Source organism: Bos grunniens, chromosome 5, assembly GCF_055505025.1.
Source record: "Bos grunniens cultivar Pamir isolate PY7600 chromosome 5, Bosgru_T2T1.0, whole genome shotgun sequence".
Classification (NCBI taxonomy): domain Eukaryota; kingdom Metazoa; phylum Chordata; class Mammalia; order Artiodactyla; family Bovidae; genus Bos; species Bos grunniens.
The window spans coordinates 10,997,783-11,015,911 of record NC_141169.1 but is presented as its reverse complement, the minus strand read 5'-3'; the positions used below and the strand labels follow the sequence as shown (position 1 = coordinate 11,015,911).

Genomic DNA, 18,129 nt, shown 5'->3' with positions numbered 1-18,129 from the left:
CACTCTGCTTTATATAGATACTATTGAAAATGGACTTGCTTGTGGATTGAACTATTTCTTATTTAATACATTTAAAAGTAGACTTCCAGTACGTTCCACAGGTCTGTCTTCCATGAATACAAAAGTTCACATTCATAAGTACTGGCTTACCACACGTTTTCAATGAGTGACACATGAAGCAAATTGAAGAACTTCTTACTCCAATTTGAGTATTTTAGAGTTCTTCTCATTTCTTACTGTTTTCTCTAACTTTCTATAGAGTAAACTTTCTGGTTTACTTTCTGGTTGGAGCATTAATATATTTATTTACACACTCTTGCCATTAAAAAGCAGAAAGTAGAATTGCTGGGAAAACTAAAGGATTTAATTTCTTGGGTGATAAATTCAATTTTTAAAATTATTTACCATTTTTGAGTACCTTGGGAAATGATCGTATATTACTTATACTACATTACATTATTGTAATCATATATACTTCACGTTAAGATAATCACTAATTATATCTTAATATGTGATACAAAATCAAATTTTTGTTTATAAGGACCTCTGAAATCATGCTGCAAAGTAACTCAATTCCTTAAAATTCAATTTTATTGGCCATTACATTTTCTATATGTGTATTCCAGCAGAAATAAACATACTATGATTCTTACCATAGAATAAATAAAATAATACTATTTTATGACCCTTAATTGAATCTATGACAATAATTTCATATAGTTCAAAACTTAGCACATTGTTACTATCTAACAAAAGGAGGGTGAGTTATTTTCTTTAAAAAACTCTAATTTGCTATGGTCTAGTTAATTTTTTGTGTTCGGTTCCACCAAATATACTCCTCAATAATCAGCCTTAGGAAATGAAATAAAGACCATTTTATGTAGTCTATTCAGAAGTGTCTGTTGGCACCACAGCAGCACATCATGGGTTTTCAAACTTGAGACACATTACCTTTTTATTACTGTTTTCATACATTTCTGCTGAAAAAATCCTTCAAAACTGTTATCAGGTTGAATACACATCTATGGACAAATACTGATACATTTAACCCAACAATGTAGTAGTACAGCTTGTTCCTGAAAACATACAGATATAGACAGGCTAGAAAAGTACCAGACAACTTCATATGATCAATCGCACTGTCTAATTTTTCCTTCTGTTTTTTCAAGCTAAATATTGCAGTGCAACTGAAATAGCCCTAAGTGTACCCGAAGAGCTTCTGTGTGTTGTATAAAGGCTAAGTAATCCGGGGAGTGTCAGGGGGGTTACTGTCAGCTGTTCGAGATCATGAGATGGTATCTCAGCACTCATAAAACAGAGGATTCAAAACACAGGAGCATACATGGAAGTACAGATCATTATGACAGTCCTGGAAGTTATCCACGAGAAAAGTCAACACCCTGGAGGCCAGAATAACACTACTGAATCAACATTTACAACTTCTGTTCAAGATCGAATCCAATATATAGGGAAAATCCACATTGAAACATTAAATATAATTTTATATTTGGCTCATTCCCCAAATACAGAATGCTTCAGAAATCTCTGGGATATCTCTTCTTAAACAATTTAAGTTTATAATATTCTGTACAAAACAGACAACTATCTTGAATTAGCTATTTCCTAGGACTATTCATAAAATATAAGTTTAGTAAGGCACAGTAAGGGCAGCATAGAGATTTACTTAAGGCTATACATTTCAAATCAGAAGAATAAGGGGATAATTTTGGCCCCTGGGGTTTGAAAATATCTTCCAGTTGTAATCTTTGGTCTGAATATTTACATGGTGGTTTCTTCCCATTCAAGCTCAACATCACCTATAACATAAAAACATGCCATAAGAGAGAATTGATATTAACAGTTCAAAAGATTTAAATGTTTCATGATAAAAATATAATGTACATGGAAAGGCTATTATCCTAACTTGGATTAGAGAGAAATTAAAAAATTGATATGTTTGCTAGCCAAGCTTCTAAACCATTTTCAGTAAATGGTGATTATTGAATTAATGCTCCTGTTATAGGTGGTAAACTCGTAAGTTGATATACAGTGCCTCTGTTTACCTTCCATGGCATCCAAAGAGTCCATCTTCTGAAGTGCTGAATAGTTAACAAAACAGATGAGCTGATTATTTCCTTTACTTGATAAGAGATCCAGAACGCACTGATGTAAAAAGATATACTGTGCCTAGACACCAAAGAAAGGGTGGTTAAATAAATAAATGGGGTGGGGATTTTTCTTACAAGGAGGGGCTGTACTTTTTACATTTAAAAGTAATAATGAATTCAACAAGTGTTCAACAGCTAAGTTAAAGGCACAGAATTTACCAAGTATATAAATGATTTTCTATCATTTCAAACATAAGGTTTGCTGAACTCCTGTGGGGTTTTTTGTAGCTTCCAGTTGTTTTTTTTTCCTTAGTACTTGTTATTAAATACCCAACTGTTCATATGTTCTTTCTTGCTGTGATTATAAAAACTAAAAAAAAAAATTATTTAAATTTGTTTATGTTTTTCTTTTTGGGCATGATTGAGTAATTTTTCTTACACTTTTCTTGTTAGAATGGCTTTTGGAATGTAGATACTAAATTTAGTTTCAAAAGCTGTGACTGAGCATATCTACACACCAAAGGCACGTGTAGAGTATGGTTAACAATTCTGTTATTCACCAGCATTTGGCCTACTTAATGTCAAGGATCTGGTCTCTAAATACAAGGCAGTTGACCGTTGAGATATCCAAAGACGCGTAACATTTTGTCTAAAGTTTGGAATCGATTCAGTACCACCTGAATTCTTTAAGTTTATTCAATATAATTCAATGACCTGTTAGCATTTCTGGGTTTGGACTTTTCCAAAGGTTATTTAAGGTTGCAATCATAGTAAAGCACCCTCATTTTCACATAGGAAAGGTACCTGAATTTAAAGGAATATAACCAAATGTTTAAGATAACACACATACATACTGACAACTGATTTAAATAGAATGTCCTCTAAGTGACCATCTTAAGAAGTTATATCTATTGCTAACTATACCTCAAAACCTTTTTGGAATTACACTAGTTGAGACACTCTTCAGAAATCGCTGGTCATTATCAGGAATACCTATTTCTTTGTGGATTACAAAATGTTTCCACAGACGTCTCATCGGTGGAATGTCGGTTCTGTGAGGACAGACCTCTGTCATATTCACTGCTATATTCCCATTGCTTGTAATAGTGGCTGGAATGTGGTAGTTGCGTAATGAATGTTTGTTGACTTAGCCTCATGTAATTCTCACAGTTAGTCGATCTTTACCATTTAAGGACAGGCTTGATTTGGAGAGCATACAGAAGTCATTAGAGATCAAGTTTGTATGTAAGAGGGATGATCAAGTTACATAATTCAATTTTGGTGAGAAAGGAAGGGTTGTAAGGGAATAAAAATTCTATTAAAATTGCTGTTAACATTCTTCTCAAGATAATTCTAAAAGAGTATTTTAAAATATACATCACACAGTACATTTTAAAATACTATTAGCAGAAATATGTTGACATGATATAGTTTCTTTGAAAACAGCATTCATGTAAATTTATCATTTCCGTTACTTGAAAAAACACATTTGAACTTGAAGTCACATTTGATATGTTCTGACTGTCCAGATCTCATCATCTCCACTGGAAAGAATGATGGGCGTAAACTCTGCCAGCAGGGCAGGCTGAGCTCCATGGGGCAGTGCTACATGTTCCAGGATCTCTCCAGTGGTGTGTTATTGCCAAAGAGTCAGTGAAGAATCCAGTTCCAGTTTCTACCCTAGATAGTCCTGTTACCATAAGAATTAAGTTTTTCTGATGTTCAGTTTCCTCATCTGGGGGATCAGAAAGGCTATAAGATTGAAGGCCAGCCAGATAGATAGATGATAGATGAATTGATCAATGGATCTGGCAGCAAAAAGAAAAACTAGGCACCAAAAATAATTCTTTTTTTCTTCTTCTTCAGGAGTTTACATCCGTCAATTTTCAAGAGATCCAGAGCAGGAAAGGGATTTCATCCAGACTAACCTTACTTGAGGCAGGAATAGTATCTCAGGATATTATCTCACTGCAGAGTATTCTCTGACAAGGCTCTTTCAGATCTCTTGGGGCTGCTGTGAACTGTGGCTTGGTACACAGTGAAAGAACTCTTGGTTCTCCTTGCTTAAAGCCCTCGGGCGTCTTTTCATGGTGCTATGTTGCCGAGGTTCCCAGCTCCCCACCCCTGGCCGTGGCTACTGCAGTCTGTGCTGAGACAGCGTTCTTCACAGACGTTGGGATCATTCCCAAGTGCAATAGGAGAAAATAAGAAACCACTCTTGTGCAAGGCAATGCTGATTTGTAAGGACTGGAGCCAAGGTGTGGTCATTTCCCTTTTTTTTTCATCACAGAGAAAAGACAGTAGACAGCTTCGCTTCTGGGAACAAAGTCAGGTGAAAGACAGCTAGCTGTGCATACCATGTTTTAAGCAAGGATCTTATAATTGTGATTTACACGGTTTACAAAGTGAAGGCTAATTATTTAGTAAACATGGATCTATCTTAATTTTATAACTTCTTACGGAAAGGGTGGAAGTGAAAGTGTTAATCGCTTAGTTGTGTCCAACGCTTTGCAACTCCATGGACTGTAGCCCACCAGGCTGCTCTGTTCATGGGATTCTCCAGTCAAGAATACTGGAGTGCGTAGCCTCTCCCTTCTCCATGGGATCTTCCTGAGCCATGGATCGAACCTGGGTCTCCCACATTGCAGGCAGACTCTTTACCATCTGAGCCACCAGGGGAAGGTTACCTATACTTTTTATGGATACTGATGAAGATGTGCCTTGTGCTCAGTTGTGTCTGACTGTTTGTGACGCCAGCCAGGCTCCTGTATCAAATACTGGAGTGGGTTGCCATCTCCTTCTCCAGGGGATCTTCCCCATCCAGGGATTGAGCCTGTGTCTCCTGCATTGCAGGCACAATCTTTACCTGCTGAGCCATCAGGGAAGATGAAGATGTATTAATCTCAAATATCCCAACTAATATTCATGACTTCTACCTATTGATTCAGTGACTTTTATCAGGATTTTAATGACCCGCCACCTTTTTATGCCAAAAAGCACTTGGCACAACTATATGGTCAGACATTTACTGCATGCTGGGCATTTACTGCATGCTTGGTGCTTTCAGATACTTTCTTTTATTTAATACTGACAATAAAATTGTGTAACACAGCTATTTTATGAAAGAGAAATAGCTTAGGGAAGTTAAAGTCACAAAGCCAGAAATTAGCAGGACTGGAATCTGAACTCAATTCTCTGACTCCAAAATTCATGCTCTTTCCATTCCCCGACCCAACCTACAACAGTTTCCTCTGGCTGGTTATTCCAGCACAACGTATGAAGTTTATGTATGAAGTGTATGCTGCTGCTGATGCTAAGTCGCTTCAGCCATGTCCGACTCTGCACAACCCCATAGACGGAAGCCCACCACATTCCCCCGTCCCTGGGATTCTCCAGGCAAGAACACTGGAGTGGGTTGCCATTTCCTTCTCCAATGCATGAAAGTGAAAAGTAAAACAGAAGTTGCTCAGTTGTGTCTGACTCTTCGCGACCCCATGGACTGCAGCCTACCAGGCTCCTCCATCCATGGGGTTTTCCAGGCAAGAGTACTGGAGTGGGTGCCATTGCCTTCTCCGGTATGAAGAGTATATGGAGTACTAAATTGTGTGAAATTATTCACAGGCATTCTTGAACACACTTGTTACAAAGTTTGGTTCCACGAAGCTGTACAGCAAGACAAAATCCAACTTTTATTATTTGAAGACTGAATCTACTCTCTAGAATGAAAGAAATCTCACTCATTCCCATCCTTTAACTCATCCAGGAAAGTCAACCCATCTTGATCAGTGCCCAGAACATTGCTCATCACGTACATGTGTACACCTAGGAACATGGAGGAAAATGTTAGCTATTTATCCTGTTCTCATGTTTTAATAATCACTAATAGTTGTATTGATATCGAAGCCCTTAAAAGATCCCTGGATAAGAACCCGCTACAAAGTTTGTGGGGCTCACTACAAAGTGAAGATGTGAGCTTCCTTCGTCAAAACTGGGGCTTCCCTGGTGGCTCAGATGGTAAAGAATCCTCCTGCAATGCAGGAGACCAGGGTTTGGTCCCTAAGTTAGGAAGATCCCCTGGAGAAGGGAATGGCTACCCACTGCAGTATTCTTGCCTGGAGAGTTCCAAGGACAGAGGGCCTGGTGGGCTACAGTCCATGAGGTTGCAAAGAGTTGACTAACACTTTTCCTCAAAATTAATAAAGACTTTCAAAACAGTGACAGCAGGCATCAAATCAAGTGCAAGGCCCTTTTGAGGGTGGGGACCTATGAGTTTGAATAGATTGCATACTCATGAAACGGAGCCTGGCCACAAGTCACAGTCCATTTCTAAAGTTCTGTTAAGGGAAGAGTGTTACTTCTCTCATGTGTTCCCTTTCAGCATTTAAAGAAATGCATATGGATGACAGGACCTAGCTTTACCTAGCCATTACATAATTAAAGTGGCTTTAAAAGATTCCTACAAAAAGACTCGGGGTCATAGATATTATTTATCAGCAAAATACAAATGAATGACAAGAAAATGGCAGGACTGACATTTTTCATACCCCTAGAATAACCGTCTTATAGCCATACTATGAGGTGATTACAACAATGTAATCAGATCTCTCAGTGAGCTAGATCACTTATAAAAACTATAAATAATTTAAAATATATATTTTAAGACCACTATTGAAACAATTATTTTCTGCTAATTATATATTTTATCTTTTGAAAATACCTAATGATAACATAAGTATTAGTCACTTTCTTGTTGTTCAGTCACTCAGTCGTGTCCGACTCTTTGTGACCCCATGGACTGCAGCCCACCAGGCCTCCCTGTCCATCACCAACTCCTGGAGCAAGTTTAAACTCATGTCCATAGAGTCAGTGATGCCATCCAACCATCTCATCCTCTGTCATCCCCTTCTCCTCCCACCGTCAGTCTTTCCCAGCATCAGGGTCTTTTCTAAGGAGTCAGTTCTTCACATCAGGTAGTAAAAGTATTGGAGTTTCAGCTTCACCATCAGCCCTTCCAATGAACACCCAGGACTGATCTCCTTTAGGATGGACTGGTTGGATCTCCTTTCAGTCCAAGGGACTCTCAAGAGTCTTCTCCAACACCACAGTTCAAAAGCATCATTTCTTTGGCTCTCAGCCAAACTGAGAGTTTTTACAGTCCAACTCTCACATCCATCATGTGACATGACTACTGGAAAATCCATAGCTTTGACTATATGGACCTTTGTTGGCAAAGTAATGTCTTTTTTTTTTCTGATTTTTTTTAAAATTTATTTTTTAATTGAAGGATAATTGCTTTACAGACTTTTGTTTTTTGTCAAACTTCAACATGAATCAGCCATATATATATATGTAGCCCCTCCCTTTTGAGCCTCCCTCACATCTTCCTCCGCATCCCACCCCTCTAGGTTTTTACAGAGCCCCTGTTTGAGTTTCCTGAGCCATACAGCAAATTCCCGTTGGCTGTTTTACATATGGTAACGTATATGCTGGCTAGGTTGGTCATAGCTTTTCTTCCAAGGAGCAAGCGTTGTCTTTTAATGTCATGGCTGCAGTCACCAACTGCAGTGATTTTGGAGCCCCCCCAAAATAAGCTCTGTCACTGTTTCCACTGTTTCCCCATCTATTTGCCATGAAGTGATAGGACCAGATGCCATGATCTTCGTTTTCTGAATGTTGAGCTTTAAGCCAACTTTTTCACTCTCCACTTTCACTTTCATCAAGAGGCTTTTGAGTTCCTCTTCACTTTCTGCCATAAGGGTGGTGTCATCTGCATATCTGAGGTGATTGATATTTCTCCCGGCAGTCTTGATTCCAGCTTGTGCTTCATCCAGTCTGGCATTTTGCATGTACATTTTATATGTACTCTGCATATAAGTTAAATAAGCAGGGTGACAATATACAGCCTTGACGTACTCCTTTCCTAATTTGCAACCAGTCCATTGTTCCATGTCTGCTTCTAACTGCTGCTTCTTGACCTGCATACAGATTTCTCAGGAGGCAGGTAAAGTGGCCTGGTATTCCAATCTCTTGAAGAATTTTCTACAGTTTGTTGTGATCCACACAGTCAAAGGCTTTGGCATAGTCAATAAAGCAGAAGTAGATGTTTTTCTGGAACTCTCTTGCTTTTTCTGTGATCCAGTGGATGTTGGCAATTTAATCTCTGGTTCCTCTGTCTTTTCTAAATCCAGCTTGAACATCTGTTAGTGCATGGTTCATGTACTGTTGAAGCCTGGCTTGGAGAATTTTGAGCATTACCTTACTAGCGTGTGAGATGAGTGCAATTGTGCGGTAGTTTGAATATTCTTTGGCATTGCCTTTCTTTGGGATTGGAATGAAGACTGACCTTTTCCAGTCCTGTGGTCACTGCTGAGTTTTCCAAATTTGCTGGCATATTGAGTGTAGCACTCTCACAGCATCATCTTTCAGGATTGGAAATAGCTCAGCTGGAATTCCATCACCTCCACTGTATTTGTTTACAGTGATGCTTCCTAAGGCCCAGTTGACTTCTCATTCCAGGATGTCTGGCTCTAGGTGAATGGTGACACCATCATTGTTATCTATCTGACTCATGAAGATCTTTTTTGTACAGTTCTGTGTATTCTTGCCACCTCTTCTTAATCTCCTTTGCTTCTGTTAGGTCCATACCATTTCTGTCCTTTACTGTGCCCGTCTTTGCATGAAATGTTCCCTTGGTATCTGATTTTCTTGAAGAGATGTGTAGCCTTTACCATCCCATTGTTTTTCATCTCTTTCTCTGTATTGTTCTCTTTGGGAGGCTTTCTCATCTCTCCTTGCTATGCTTTGGAACGCTCCATTCAGTTGGGTATACCTTTCCTTTTCTCCTTTGGCTTTCACTTCTATTCTCTTCTCAGCTACTTGTAAGGCCTCCTCAGACAGCCATTTTGCCTTTTTGCATTTCTTTTTCTTAGGGATGGTTTTGATCAACACCTCCTGTATAATGTTACGAACCTCCGTCCAATAGTTCTTCAGGCACTCTGTCGATCAGATCTAATCCCTTGAATCTTTGTCACTTCCACTTTATAATCATAAGGGATTTGATTTAGGTTATACCTGAATGGTCTAGTGGTTTTCCCTACTTTCTTCGATTTAAGTCTGAATTTGGCAGTATGGAGTTCATGACCTGAGCCACAGTCAGCTCCCGGTCTTATTTTTGCTGACTGTATAGAGCTTCTACATCTTTGGCTGCAAAGAATATAATAAATATGATTTTGGTATTGACCATCTGGTGATGTCCATGTATAGAGTAGTCTCTTGTGTTGTTGGAAGAGGGTGTTTGCTATGACCAGTGTGTTCTCTTAGCAAAACTATGTTAGCCTTTGCGCTGCTTCATTTTTTACACCATGCCAAACTTGCCTATTACTCCAGGTATCCCTTGACTTCCCAGTTTGGCATTCCAGTCCTCAGTCATATGCAGCTCTTTCAACCCCACTGAACATAGCCTGCCAGGCTTCTCTGTCCATAGAATTCCCCAGGCAAGAATATCAGAGTGGGTAGCCATTTCTTTCTCCAGGGGATCTTCCCAACCCAGGGATCGAGCCCAGGTCTCCTGCATTGCAGACAGATTATGGACTGAGCCATGCCATCACTATTAGCAAAGTTGTCAAAATTGCTTATTTGACCTTTAACTCATGGTTTTCAATTTGTTTGTGTATACTTTATAATATACATAATGGCTCAAACTACATTTTTAAAATATATATGGGGAACACATGTATACCTGTGGCGGATTCATTTCTATATTTGGCAAAACTAATACAATATTGTAAAGTTTAAAAATAAAATTTAAAAATATATATATATGTATTTTTATGTGTGTACATGTATGTCGCTCAGTCACATCTAACTTTTTGCCACCCCCACGGACTGTAGTCTCCCAGGCTCCCTTGTCTATGGGATTTCCCAGGCAAGAATAATGGAGTGGGTTGCTATTTCCTTTTTCAGGGAATCTTCCCCACCCAGGGATCAAACCTAGGTCTCCTACATTGTAGACAGATTCTTTACCATCTGAGCCACCAGAGAAGCCCAGGAATTGAATGCTTAAACTTTTCTCCTCAAAGGGATGTACATTTTGAAAAGTTTGGTTGTCTCTGGTCTAGGGCCATATCTTCCTAAGAGCATTAATGTTCCATGACTTGGCATTACATGTTTTGGGGTCAAAAGGGTTCAAGGAGGCCATAGTCATATAAGTTTGGGAAATGTTGTTCACAAGGGCTCTGTATTTATAAATGTCAATGCACATTAGCATAGAGGCTGTAAGAAATTTTCTCAAACTTATTTTAGCAAAGAGCTGGTTTTCTCCCACCTCTAACGGCTATATAGCCACTTATGTTTTCTAGTTGGTACCCTAGAAAATATCATTATAGAAGATCTGCATATTTACTGTGAGAAAAATCTGTATAGTATAAAAATATCAATCCAAAGATATGAGAAGAACATCTTAGTATAATTAGACAGAATGGGGTGTGAATTTTGGCTCTGACACTTATAACCTTTGAATATCATTTAAATTTTTGGAACATCTGCTTCCCTATCTGTAAAGAAGAGCAGGTAATACCCAGCCTATTGATTAGTTTCATTGGACCTGCTTTACAAATAATTAAATGAGATTATACATGAAAATGATCTAGTATAGTACCTCCTACTAGACACTCAGCAGAGGAGCCTCAGTTTCATTACCATTATACTATACATTTCTTTTATGACCGAAATCTAGGTTTTAAAAATACTTTTGCTTCCAAACCGAAACAACCAAACAAAGACTCCCGGATAGTTGATGATATTCTGTAACAAACATTATTAGTACTGATATACAAAAGGGATAAATACAGACAAGTGAAATACATAGACCAACATCATAGTTAATATTTTAAACTTTTCCCAATTACAGCTTCTAGCATGTTTACGAAAGAAATTAATCTGGTTCATTTTCTGTGCTTCCCAAACACTAAAGACAAATCTCTCTTAGGAATTATTTTCTACATGCCTATCAGCATAAACAAGTTAGGATGAGTCGTCAGTAACGGTGCTGAAGGATGACTGGGACATGCAGGTCAGTTCTCCTATGATCTCCATCAGCTGCCAGCCCCAAGCCCTCGCCCCAACCCCAGAGGTTTATAACATAAGAAAAGAGTGTCTGCTTTGTAGCCATGCTATGCTATGCTATGCTATGCTAAGTCACTTCAGTCGTGTCCGACTCTGTGTGACCCCATAGACGGCAGCCCACCAGGCTCCCCCATCCCTGGGATTCTCCAGGCAAGAACACTGGAGTGGGTTGCCATTTCCTTCTCCAGTGCATGAAAGGGAAAAGTGAAAGTGAAGTCGCCTAGTTGTGTCCGACTCTTAGCGACCCCATGGACTGCAGCCTACCAGGCTCCTCCGTCCATGGGACTGGTGCCACTAAGGTCCTCCCAGGAGAAATTCTCGAGCTGACTCTGCTTGCAGTTTTAGATCGTCTTACCAGGTTTTGTACCATACACATTCTTTCACTTCTTAGTTCAGCTACTAATCCATATATATCCACAAAATCGTGATCATTTATATGTTGTGTTAAGTGGTCCAGAGCAATAAAAACTCCAGTTCTTCCAACTCCAGCACTGTAGGAAGAGTGAAATTACATGCAAATTATTCAGCAAAAAGGTTGTTCATGTGGATGGTGATGAAGAAGATAAACTATGGTAGCAATAAATTACGTATAGTTTCTTTTCTTATTTGGAAGTGGATTTTCTTTGGAGTTTCTTTGTACATATATTGTTCCCAAGACTGTTTAGAAGGAGTAAGATGATTATCTTTAACACGCTATCAAATATTGGAGTTTTTTTTTTAAACCAGTTGAACTTTTCCTCTTCTTTCATAACGTTTTAAGAGGTGTAGTTGGAGAAGTACGGGAAATATTTTTAAAAATCACTGAAAAGTCTTAACACCAGAAACTTTGAATATATTTTTGGTTACAAGTAGGGATGCTAAACATAGAAAATGTCAACTATTTAGCCCAGATAGCACTTCTTCTACATCATATTGATAAATAGACTCTTGTGTGTTCTTATTCACTTTCCCTAGAATTTCCTTTTCCTTCCATAGATAATGACATTGGAAAGTGGTTTCCTTTTAAGAATTTAGTTTAATACTTATGGACTGTAGCCTGCCAGGCTCCTCTGGCCATGAAATTTTCCAAGCAAGAATATTGGAATGGGTTGCCATTTCATAATCCAGGGGATATTCCCAACCCAGGGATCGAACCTGCATCTCTTGCATCTCCTGCATTGGCAGGCAGATCCTTTACCACTTGCGTCACATGGGATATGCCCAATAAGTGCTATGGTGAGAGATAAAAATTAAGGAGATAAAAGGTGATAAGGTAGGACAGGGTCATCAGAGAAAGATTCTCTGACAATGAAACTTCAGTGGGGTTAGAAGTGCACCATGTTGGTACATGGGAGAGGAGCATTGTGGCCAGAAGGTGAGGGAAGAGAACAGATCCGAGTGGGAGGGTGTTCTGCATGTTCAAAGAAAAGCAAGGAGACCAGGGTGGGGCGAGTGTGTGGAGAGGTGATGGGGCACAGGAATCAGAGTATTTGCTATTGGAATGGATGTAGCATGTGAGAGGAAGTAGAGAATCGAGGATGAGTGTTGGGTTTCTGGGCCAAGCAGAATGGACTGCTGTTGACCAAGATGGGATGAGAAGGAGTGAGTTTGGAGATGGGCCCAAGCATTCTGTTTTGGACACATTTTTAGAATATTGTGGTCATTTATTAATAGGTTGTCATGTTGAACTGGAAGCTAAAAGTATAGGTCAAAAGCTAAGGTGAGAAGTTGGGGTTGGACATGATCATTTAGGAGAAAGTTTTGAAATGATACTTAAAGATTATTAATATAAGCATACTTTTTCCTGCATGTTTAAGTCACAAAGGATGAGGCTACACTTTTTGAGTCTAAAAGAGAGAAGGTCCTTTACTTTTCTAGTGAATTTTTAAATCCACGATTATAATCCAGTGGCAGTGTATATGTAAAATAGGAAGACATTACAGGCAGCTTACTATCCACTTTAATCATCAGTAATGCCAATTTAAAATCAAACACCAATACAGTATACTAACGCATATATATGGAATTTAGAAAGATGGTAACAATAACCCTGTGAACGAGACAGCAAAAGAGACACTGATGTATAGAACAGTCTTATGGACTCTGTGGGAGAGGGAGAGGGTGGGAAGATTTGGGAGAATGGCATTGAAACATGTAAAATATCATGTATGAAACGAGATGCCAGTCCAGGTTCGATGCACGATACTGGACGCTTGGGGCTAGTGCATGGGACGACCCAGAGGGATGGTGTGGGGAGGGAGGAGGGAGGAGGGTTCAGGATGGGGAACACATGTATACCTGTGGTGGATTCATTTTTATATTTGGCAAAACTAATACAATTATGTAAAGTTTAAAAATTAAATAAAATTAAAAAAAATCAATCACTGACTTTAAAAGCAAAATGTTACTGTATTTATACTATATACCAGTCTGTTAAAATTTTTCTGTGTATGGAGAGTATATGGAATTGGGAAGGTAAGAATGAGGCTTTTACTTTTAATTTTATATGTTTTTAAATGTGAAAAGATATCTCATAATGTATTTTATGTATTACTCTTACTTAAAAAATCTAAAATATTCCTGGAAAAGAAAATGTAGACTCATTTAAATTATGTGTTGAGTTTCTTCATCTAATAAAAGTTTAAAAACTGGATGGATTAATATTTTCCTAAATATTAACTACATTAATTATAGTATGTCCCCATTAGAATATTTATCCATCAATTGATTTTGGAGTTACTATAATTAATAATTACTTTATTATTATGGTTGAAATCATTACTTAGATGTTTATTGTAGAAAAAGATACATGACAAAATTTACCATTTTAACTGTTTTTAAATGCACAGTTTAGTGGCATTAAGCACATTGCAACCATTACCAATATCTGTTTCTACACTATTTTCATAATCCCAAACAGAATCTCTATACCCATTAAACAGTAACTCTCAATTTCTCTAAGTCCCTGGAAACCACTTTCTGTCTCTATGAATTTACCCCTTTTTTAGGTACCTCATGTAAGTAGAATCATAAAACAGTACTATCACCCACTTTTTCTCTCATTTGCAAACTACAACTGTTGGAAGAGACTCATGCTGAGATTAATTTAGATAACATATTAGAAAGCATAAATCATATCAGTATGTCCAGAATTCTGAAATCTAAACAATTGTGAGCTTTATTAATTTTTGAGGGGGACTACTGGTGTTTCAGTGGTATAAAATACCAATGAAAATAAAAGTGAAAACCTTAATTTATTATATTTATCATGTTCAAAGAGCTAGGTCAAAGAAAGATATTTGAATAGTTTGCAAAAGTTTGGAATCATGCTTGGGTTGGTCACTTAATTTGATCTTTACTTTAAAGTTCATTTTCTTTATTCTTTGTAACTCAAATCTCAGAAGTTGTTTTTGCAAAAAAGTTTAAGTTATTATAGTAGACTAATCTCAATTGAAATAATGAAGGATCAAGAGTTTATTCATAAAACTCGAAAGATTCTACACTCCCAGACTCATTCACATCAGTAGTGAGCTACAGTTTTTTATATATTTTAAGGATTTGGAGAGGTATAATCCAGTAAAGATGTCAAAAAAATTCTTATACCAGGATATATATTTTGTCTTCCTTTTAGCCACAGTCATTATTCATTTGATCTCTGCATCTAACCTTTTATAAAACTACATCTTGATTTGTTATAACTAGTAAAATATCTTACAACTAAAAGCTGGATTGAATCTACATTAATATTCTACTAGAAAATCAATAGTGTCATGATAACATAAAGGTCACATTGGGTTTAAATCCCGTTTCGAGTATTTCATAAAAGGTTCTGAAAACCTTTCTTACCTGCAGTGAACAATCATGGGTGTGGTATCATGTGCCCTGCTTGCTCGAACCAGCTTCACAAAGTGGACTAGAGGGGCGCTGTTCTCAGGAACCCCGTGCTCAGGCCACGCAGTAAAGTTACACTGTCGAATGGTCATGCAATCCCCATGCTAGACAGAATGACATATTAAAGAAACATGATGAAGTTATTTAAGTATCACAGCAAAGTCTGAATGTAGCTGACTCCCCAGGTTTTCAAGGTGATCTTTTAAAATCATAGTTTACAAAACAAAGAAGCTGTGGTTTCTTGATTTCCTATAAGAGAAGTCTTCTGCTATTGCTACACTACAGAAAATTACCTTTCAGTATGAATGCAGACGATGAGCATGATTGTTTCAAATCTTGAAAACAGATGATTATGCAGGGTATTTATATTCAATGTAGTGTAACGTGTTGTAACACCAGAATAGTAGATTTTGAACAGTTTTGACCTAACAACTTAAATAAACACACTCACAAATTATTCATAACACTGGTATTGGGTATCTGATAATATTAGAAAGTATAAAGGTCCTTATATCATTTTCTATGTGTATAGGTATTTACATAAAAAAGGTGGGATCTTTATGTTATTGATTCTGTATACGTTCTGGATTAAATAGAAAATCCAATGATTAAGATACAGATAGAGACACGTGATTTCAGAAATTCCTGTTTTAAATAAAATTTTACAGTTTCTTCATAAAATAAGATAAACCTAGTGATCTAGTTGTTTCCTCCTGTTGCCTTCCTTGTTTAATATAAACTTTAAGGAATTTGGAATTAAACATAATGACATAGATATTGAAGGCAAATGCCAATTCAAAACTTCTCTTTTGAAGATAATAGAAAAGCATTACTGAATATACAGAAATATGTCTAGAAATTAATTTTACTTTAGACATTTAGATCATTCATATTTTTTATCATGTTTGACTTCCCCTCCTCCTTTTTTTTTTTACCCTTTCAATTTTCAGATCTCTGATGGTCCAGTCTATTTGAACATCCTCCATTAGTTTTGTAATCACTATATCTCCGAAGACAGTAACTGGTTTGTTGTCCTCTGGCCAATATTGATGACATCTGATCTGCAGTCAAGAGAAAATTCACCAGTTACAAGAACCATTATATATATATATATATATATATATAGTTCAAAGTTATTGCTACTAAGGTACAACTGCCTTATACATGCCCCAGTCATTGATATGTCAGAGTATTAGCTAAAATCGTCACACATGTGACGACACTTGAGTCGTGTCTGACTCTCTGCAGCACTATGGACTGTAGGCCACCAGGCTCCTCTATCCAAGGGATTCTCCAGGCAAGAATACTGGAGTGGGTTGCCATGCCCAGGGGATCTTCCTGGTCCAGGGATTGGACTCTCATTTCCTGCATCTCCTGCTTTAGGAGGCATTTTCTTTACCATTAGGGCTACCTGGGAAACCCAACATCACACATAAATTAACACAAACGTAAAGTAAAGGTTTTGTGAAGAGCTTTTCAAATAACTTACCCGTCCTTTTTCAAAACACTGTGTTAGCATTACTAATGTTTTTGCTCTGGTTTCCCACACCATTCTCCAAAAGTCCCCAACTGTTCCTGGTAATGGACCTTGAGTAGCAATAAATTCATTTGGACATAAGTAGCCCTAGAATGATATAATTACAACATTGCATCAATATTTACATATATATATATTTTTTTTAACTTTTGAGACATGAAAAACATACTAGTTGTAAGATTACCTAATATTCTAAAATACTGCATATTTTTGAATGCTAAAAGATACTCAAAATTTCCAACATTAATTTAAACCTCATAATGTAAGTATACAACTAGCTGTTCTATCCCTGCAAGAAAGTATCTACATAAATGATGGTATTAGTAATTATTCTCCAGAGCTTAAAGCCAAGAATAATGTGGAGATAGTAAGAAGATTCATTTAACTATTGTAGGACCTGAGACTTGTCTCCACCCTGTTATGACAGCTCTTGTACATTTTATCAAGTCGTTCTAAAACTCGGTCTATTCACCTGGAATGTAAGCATGCCACGTGAGTAGCATCTATGGATTTTTCTTAAAGTTTATGTGTAAATTTTTAAAAAGTGATGGAATTACATCTATTTCAAACATCAAAATATTTTGAAGAATGAGGTTTAAGGGTGAATTTTATTTTTAAATTGAATTGTCTCAGTAGCCAGAGAATATAGTATTATACAGAATACTATACATTTTAAAGTTCAAGTGGTCCTAAAATCTAATCCAACCAGTTTGTTTTACTTTAAAGAATGATGAGCTACTTCAGGTGATTTTTCCCAAATCACAGTGCTAGTCAATGACAGTTTCTGGAACAAAACCTTCAGTCTGCGGAAAACAAACAAAAAAAACTATGTGCTAAAGCATTTCTGTGTTTCTAGTCTAAGTTGAAATACTTGAGTATGTAATTTACATTGTAAAGGGTTTTTTATTTTTTAAATAGTACTGTACAATCAGTGTAGAATGTTAGGAAAATTCAGAAGTATGTATTAAAAAATACGGACTTTCTCTGTAATCTCACTATCCAGAGTGAAGCACCATTAATATTTTAATTTCTTTACAGCTTTTAAAATGCACACTCCTCTATTCAAATAATATTTATGAGTGCTTACTGTGTGCCAGGCACTAGTCTAGGAACTGAGGATTCATCATTGATGAAAATTCCTACCCTGATTTGTCTTATATACCAGTTATGGGAAATGGACATTAAATCTGTTAACATGTCTATTAAATGAGTGATTTACATAGCTTTTTTAAAGTGATAAATGCTATGAGAATTTCAGAAAACAGGGTGTTCAGAAAAGGCTCATTGGTGAAATCTGAGGAAAGACTTGAAGCAGAAAGAGGTAAGCCCTTCAAGATTTGGAGAAAAAGTGTTCCAGGCAGAAAGTCAGGTGTGTGTCTGGAGTGTTGCAGGAACTGCAAATGGGGACGGTAGTAGAAGGTGACATTGGAGAGAACAAGAGATGGGAGGGAGCAGTGCTTTAGGCCCTGGGGCAGGTAGTTTTAAGAGTTT

The 18,129-nt window shown here is 37.3% G+C and overlaps 2 protein-coding genes across 13 annotated transcripts in view; one reads left to right on the top strand and one right to left on the bottom strand.

Moving 5' to 3' along the window:
• The window catches only part of LIN7A (lin-7 cell polarity scaffold A), a 322,471-nt gene that overhangs the window by 255,211 nt on the left and 49,131 nt on the right, over window positions 1-18,129 (top strand). The window lies entirely within an intron of this gene.
• Window positions 574-18,129, bottom strand: part of PTPRQ (protein tyrosine phosphatase receptor type Q) — a 295,980-nt gene continuing 278,424 nt past the window's right edge. For 6 of the 11 annotated variants that reach the window (XM_086398851.1, XM_086398846.1, XM_086398848.1 and 3 more), the window contains exons 57-62: window positions 16,591-16,725; window positions 16,037-16,162; window positions 15,057-15,205; window positions 11,587-11,722; window positions 2,064-2,187; window positions 574-1,817 (exon numbers count right to left, since the gene is read on the bottom strand). In XM_086398851.1, the coding sequence (XP_086254977.1) occupies window positions 1,780-1,817; window positions 2,064-2,187; window positions 11,587-11,722; window positions 15,057-15,205; window positions 16,037-16,162; window positions 16,591-16,725 (708 nt within the window). In that variant the 3' untranslated portion in view covers window positions 574-1,779. The remainder of the gene's footprint in view (window positions 1,818-2,063; window positions 2,188-11,586; window positions 11,723-15,056; window positions 15,206-16,036; window positions 16,163-16,590; window positions 16,726-18,129) is intronic. The other 5 variants (XM_086398856.1, XM_086398853.1, XM_086398855.1 and 2 more) reach the window with 1 other exon arrangement.